A 6242-nucleotide genomic window follows, 5' to 3' on the forward strand; every position below is an offset into this window, starting at 1 on the left:
GCCGAGCAGGCAGGCGGTTCTGCGGACCCACGCGTTCCCATGTGGCTTTGCAGCGGTGTACCAGCCCTGATTCCATACCCACCCCTAGGGCAAGACAGGAACGCTACGCCAAACACCCCCCCTTTTATTTTATTCACGGCCTGTAATTCTCTGGTGGTCGCAGAGTGCACTTTCCCCCCTGTCGGGGTAGGGAGGGTAACCCTCCTTCCTTCTCCCTTACAGCAGCCCCTGAGAGTTGAGGCTGTACCCGCAGGATTAAGGGCTGGAAATAATGTGGTCAAGCCCTACTAAAGGAAAGAAGCTGTTCGAATCGCGAGTTGGGAGCTCCAGCAGTTAAGGGAAAAGAAAGGGCTGTAGCTCAAGCTGAGGCACTACAACACACGCTAACAAGAGACAATGTTCCAGCAGCTTTATTTAGCACTTCTACACGGCAATGTCATTTTTAAGATTCCCTTTCGGAAATGTTACAGGGTTAAGGCAGTTCTGTACCAACCGTTTCACATGAATTGTCTTTCAGTACCTTCCAGCCTCCCACTTTTGATAGCTTAGTGTGCTGAGCACCCTGAAGAAATGCATAAGACTCTGTAGGCAACCGGGACCTGCACAGAGTTTTAGCTATACTAATGGCCAGTTGTAAGCCATGGAACAGCTCGTAATTAACAGGTTCCCCAGGAAGCGTTTACTAATTATGGAGCTGAAAAATAATCTTCACCCCCTCCATCTTTTCGATTAAGCCATGCCAACTGGAAAGCATGGACAGGCGGCTTGCAGTTGGGAACCCTGCATTGCATTTGCACAAGAAAATCACTACAACCAGTCCCTATCCCCCACAGCAGCAACGAGAACAGGAAAGTTATATGAATAATGAAATAACTTGCATTTTTCTTTGCGAAGGGTGGTACATCACCCTAGCTCTCACAACAGACTCCAGGATTTGACAAAACACAAGCCCCCATGTTTGCTACTACAGTACTTTAACCTGAGCCTGTTCAAAACTGAAAAGCAGAGGTAGACCAGGCCTGCATTTCATAAAAGAGCGTGTTAAGCTGTTACTCTTAAATCACTGAGTTCTCCCCGTCATTCCTGAAGTGCTCCTTTGTACTGAAACAGAGCCCAGGAGCCACTGTGGTACAATTCCTTTGCCAGAAGAAGTATGCTCATCTCACTACAATCGACATCGTTTTGTTTGTTTGAAAGTGCTAGAGAAGAGCAAGTGCACAATTCTGGCATGTAGACCTTCCCCACTCTCCCTCCCATTACACCACGCAAGGAAACAGGGCAAAGTGGTGCATTTCAGTAAAGGACCAAGGGACTTCATAGTGTGCTGGGGACTGGGGACTGGGGGCTGTTACTGGCTCTAGAGGGCTACAGGTCCCCGTGTTGTGGAGGAAAAAGCAGTACTGTACACACAGCAAAGCAGGGGGGTGTTTTTATCCTTGAAAAAAAAAATCACAAGGCATAGTGAAGTCCCTAAATCTGTGGTGGATCAGTAAAACTCTTCAACCGCTTGGCTTCTCGCACACTCGTCTTGTCAACGATGCAGAGGAAAACCCTTAAGTGCTTTCAGGGGCTGTCATGGAACCGGAAGGGTGGTCCCCAGTGCAGATCCAAGTCCCAGGATCGCCGGAGAAGCGGCAGACGTCCCGCCAGCCAGTGCAGTTTTTAAAATAGAGGAGGGAACACTGTTCCCGAGCAGCTTCCACTTGGCTTTCCCAAAGCAAGGCTGGAGCCCCGCCCGAGTCCGCCTCACCCTCCTCTATCCTAGAAACCCGCAGGGGAAGGGCGTCACTGCCTGCCCAGGTGCTGCTGCGTGGCCAGCTCCATGCGCCGGTACCAGGCCTGCACTTTGGTGTTGCTCATCACATCGTCAAACGCCTGCAGCCCCTCCATCACCCGCAGGACGCCAAACACGGCCTGCAGCCGGGGAGAAAGAGCAGGGATGAGCCTCTGGCACGGCGCAGGGAGGGGCGCGCCACGACACTCCCGAGGGAAGAGGCCTGCGCCGAACACTCATGGCACGGATCACACAGAGCTCAAGGACGTCAATAGATCTGGTTTGATAGCCAAATATTACTTGGTACCCCCACCCCTGCAGTTCTGTAATGCTGTACAGAAGCATAAAAAACAGGCTAAAAAGACATGTGATCATATTCATAAACAGCATGTCGTTATAACTATTTTGCACAATGAAATCCCCAATTTACTTTAGAAAATTCTGCTCATAAACCTCAGATTGACCTTGGAAAATTTATAACATGCATAACGACTGCAAAGCAGCAATCGGGCAGATATTAAGCACTACTAACGGAAGGCAATTCTGACCAGTCAAAGTCCGAGTATCTTCATTTATTAAAAAAAAAATGAAACAACAGCGTAGGTTCTACAGCAGATGAAAGCCTTACCAGATCGGCCAGATTGGGTTGATCACCACCCATAAATTCCCTCTTCTTCCCAATGGCAGCCACCCACTCGTTAACCGCCTTGTACAGATCCTGCCTGACATCATCTTGTAGGTTGTGCCTGGGAATTAAAGGGTTAAAAAGGGGGGCAAGTGTGAAACGATGTGAAGACGCAGGTAAAGAACAGGCACCTTGAAAACCTCGGCAGCAGTGAGGTCCACCCATCCTACAGCGCTGTTGTAACGCGAACACGCGCGTACGATCCGACACAAGGAAACCCAGCAGCAGTCAAGGATCCGCCCACCTGCTCTTCAGCCTCTTTCCGATGACGTACATGGCGGCCGCGCCCACGTACTTGGCGAAGAAGCCCTCGAGGGGGCCGAACTTGCCCTCGCGCACGATGTAGTCGAAGGAGGCCAGGGACTCGCGGGGCGTGCGGTACACGTTGGGCGAGATGAGGTGGACCAGCAGGTCATCCGCCCAGCGGCGCCACTTCATCTCCTCCCTGGGGGGGAGGGCAGAGCCGTGGGAATTAGGGGGGCCGCGGCCAACTCCAGGACCGCTCCACTGGACGAGATACTTCAGTTACTCAAAAGGGGGTCTGCAGTCCCTCTTTCTCACACCAGTTATTAAATCTCAGTAACAAAAATAATTAGTTGACAGCATAGAAACGTTTTACAGATTTAGAATTAAGCACAAAATCGTGAACTGTTGTGGAAGTACTGTAAATCGCCATCACTGTAAAGAGACGCACGAGTGAATACAGGTTGTGCAGCAGATATTTCACCACAGAAAGAAAAACAGATTCCCCTTTAATTGTCCCTGACCTTGCCTATCAATCAAATAGTTAAGGATTAGCCTGAATTAGCCCTCACATTTACCAACTCCTGGAGTGGAATCTTTAAAATGCCCATCAGTCACCTTTATTTTGTACTGGCATCTGAACTAAAACAGCCTACAAGTACCGATCCGATATTCCTACTCTCATTGACAAATACACCTCAAGCACCTCGTTATAACATTTACATCCGGTTGAAACTGTGATGGGAAATGGGCACTGAACAGCAGTGGTCACATCTGATGGCAAAAGAGTCAAGTCCTTTGAGTGGAATACATCTTACAAGGCAGGGCCAAGCACGATACACCTACTTCCTGGAGTCCTTGACTGGGTACACTCGCTCAGTCTCCTGCTCTGTCAGCATGACCCAGTACTTGTTGTTGTACTCCACCACCTCCTTCCCCTTCTCATTCTTGGATCGCATCTCCGGGTAATAGGAGATGATCTGCTGCATCGTCTTATCCCTGCCGCAGACGGGGAGAGGGATGTCAGGAGTCAGGAAAGAGACCGGCACCACTCCCGGAGCTCTGGAGTCAGGGCAAAGAGGGGTCTGCACGGCCTTACCTGGAGATCATGTAGGTCTTCAAGGCGCTAATTATAACAGAGGAGTCGTTGAGTTGCTGAGAGAGAGACAGAGAGAGAGGCTTTATACCATCTTCCTTCAGGACATGCAATTCTAAGCACCAGGTTTCATTATTCAGGAAGAGCACGTCTTATTTTAAAGATAAGTGGTAAATAAATACTGGAGGGGTTTTGGGATTGAATCCACACTGGCTACCATGATCTGGATCAGCGACTCTAAAATCAATGGTGGTGCTTGTAGGCTGACTCCTCTGAAGGCTCCGATACCAAGCACACCTACAATTAAAGGAGCTGAAGCTGTAATACCGGCCATATGGCTGGGACTGCAGCAGAACTCCTGCAGACAGGCACAGTAAAGCAAGGGCCCAAACTCTTACTCTTCACTGAACACACAATTACCCTAGAAATCAATGAATAAGGCTTGTTCAGAATACTGTACGAATGTGTTCACCCAGACACAGATTGTCGAGCTGACCTTAAACTCAAAAACATTAAAAAAGTGTAAATTTGGCACCTTCAGTGAGATGAGATTCAACACTTTAGGCCTTTGCTTTGTAACTGTGTAATGCTCATCAGCTCTTCACTAATCCCATCAACGATCAGATCATCTATACAGCCAAACAATCTTAAAATGTTAATTTGGTCTAAATCAATCCAGTTCCAGTTTTATAGCTACAGGACCTGTTACCTTGCAGAATCTCACTTAATGGGCCTGAACAATAATAAAAAAACATTAAAATCTGTGTTTCAGTAACCATCCTTAAACACCAGAGCAAGAGACACCCCCTGCTAGTTTTATCCAAACTCGTTCCGTTCTCACCAGAATCTCCCCCATATCCACCAGCACGATGGGCACCTTCCTGTACTCCGAGAACTTGATTTCTTTCCGCAGGACAGGGTTGACCTCCACAATCTCATAAGGCAGCCCATAGTAGTCCAGGAAGGCTCGGACCTTGCTGCAGAACGGACAGGTCTTGTACTGGTACAGAGTGAGGCGTAGATTCCCACTCTCCACCTAAGTGAAGGAGAAGGGCGACTGTGAGATGGGCTGGGATCTCAGACAGGAGCAAAGTATTTAGGGTTTTGGAGTTAAGCGGCGTCTACTTTGTCACGCTCTGTTTACTTGTGCGAATGAGAGCTGTTATTGCCTGAAAACGACAAAAACACAACTTCGTTTTATACACCAGTAAGCTTGAGAAACGCTTTTAAAAAAAGGGCAGAATGGCAGCCTACCCGTGTTGTCTGCTGTTGTGCAAACTGGTGCTGAAAGGACAGCTTGACCGTGTGGTACAAACCCAAACCACCTCCGAGCAAGAAGGCACATCCCAGCACCCTGCCTCCGCCTCCTCCTCGGACCGGGGCAGCGCCGAACAGCTTGGACCGGAACCCAGCGCCTCCGGTCCCGTACGCTCTGCAGGGTCCTGGCAGCACAGCGCGAGAAAGCAGGGGCACTCCGGCCCGACCCAGGACCCTCATGCAGGAGGCTGCCATCTTGCTCTTACATGAACCGCCCCACAATGCCCTTCGAAAATAAAGCAACTCGATTGGAGGGGGGCTTGTCCAATCAGAAGCGCGCTCCGAGAGAGACACGTGTCCTGTGGGGGTGCACATGGGCTGCAGGTCTGTCTTCTGCGAATGACGGTTCTTAAATGTTCTAACAATTAAATAGCGGCGCACTGCGTGAGCTTTTCTCTTGCGGGGCATGTGGAAAAACACACTAAAACGGTCAAGAAAACAAAGTATGATGTCAAGTGGGAGTAGAAATAGCCCGTTCAGGAGGAGCGTGGAACAACCGGCAGTTCGTGTGATTAAGGCCACAGACTACTCACCTGACAGCACGATTCCTGTCATTGCAAATAGTTTGTTCTAACACAGATGTAAGAATGTAATACTTAAAAACCAGTCGAAGTGCAACATTTTTGCTCTAGATTTCCTGTTCCCCAATTACGGTAAACTTCCTAAACTTAAGTAAAGAAAATAAAACATTCCTTTTACGTTGCTGTAAATGAGCGTTCAGAACTACTTCAAGGAAATACGAAGGGATTTAAACTCACATTCAATATTTAACCTGCCTGCTGACGTGATGGAAAATTTAAGCAAGCTGCCACTGACAGGACCGGTGTGAGTGCAGTTTTTCAAGTACTCCTTTCAAGCAGAAACACCTGAAGATCTAGACGGAGATGTTATATTGGTTCAATTAAACTAATAATGAGTGGAATCAGGTCATTAAGAACCCAGCTGGACAGAAAGTTTGCAGAGACTGGCCCTCCAACAACAGGATTGAGGATCCCTGCTCAGCAGTGTGAAATATGCAAGACCACTTACACACAAGTCATTTAAATCTCTTTATAACCAGTTTTAACTGATTCGGTTACAGCAAAGCACTGAGAATAAAAACAACATTGCATACGTCTTATTCAAAG

General features: G+C 48.4%; 1 protein-coding gene across 2 annotated transcripts; it reads right to left on the bottom strand.

The window, feature by feature from the left end:
• Positions 1 to 394: 394 nt before the first annotated feature.
• ptges2 (prostaglandin E synthase 2) lies at positions 395 to 5341 on the bottom strand. 2 transcript variants are annotated; one of them, XM_088940801.1, is made up of 7 exons: positions 5053 to 5341; positions 4640 to 4834; positions 3802 to 3857; positions 3549 to 3701; positions 2704 to 2904; positions 2403 to 2520; positions 395 to 1914 (listed from the first exon to the last, which is right to left on the bottom strand). In XM_088940801.1, the coding sequence occupies exons 1-7, from the start codon at positions 5308 to 5310 to the stop codon at positions 1786 to 1788; spliced, it is 1110 nt and encodes a 369-aa protein (XP_088796927.1). In that variant the 5' UTR covers positions 5311 to 5341; the 3' UTR covers positions 395 to 1785. The 2 variants fall into 2 exon arrangements, with proteins under 2 accessions (XP_088796927.1, XP_088796928.1); XM_088940802.1 differs by lacking the exon at positions 2704 to 2904.
• Positions 5342 to 6242: the final 901 nt, after the last annotated feature.

Source organism: Atractosteus spatula, chromosome 23, assembly GCF_055471065.1.
Source record: "Atractosteus spatula isolate fAtrSpa1 chromosome 23, fAtrSpa1.hap1, whole genome shotgun sequence".
NCBI classification, from domain to species: domain Eukaryota; kingdom Metazoa; phylum Chordata; class Actinopteri; order Semionotiformes; family Lepisosteidae; genus Atractosteus; species Atractosteus spatula.

Excerpts from the sequence above, each read along its gene's own strand:
- ptges2 (XM_088940801.1), bottom strand. The coding sequence starts at position 5,310 with ATGGCAGCCTCCTGCATGAGGGTCCTGGGTCGGGCCGGAGTGCCCCTG. Across the intron at positions 3,858-4,639 it reads TGGATATGGGGGAGATTCTG|CAACTCAACGACTCCTCTGT; the intron begins GTGAGAACGGAA and ends TCTCTCTCTCAG. Across the intron at positions 3,702-3,801 it reads AAGACCTACATGATCTCCAG|GGATAAGACGATGCAGCAGA; the intron begins GTAAGGCCGTGC and ends CGTCTGCGGCAG.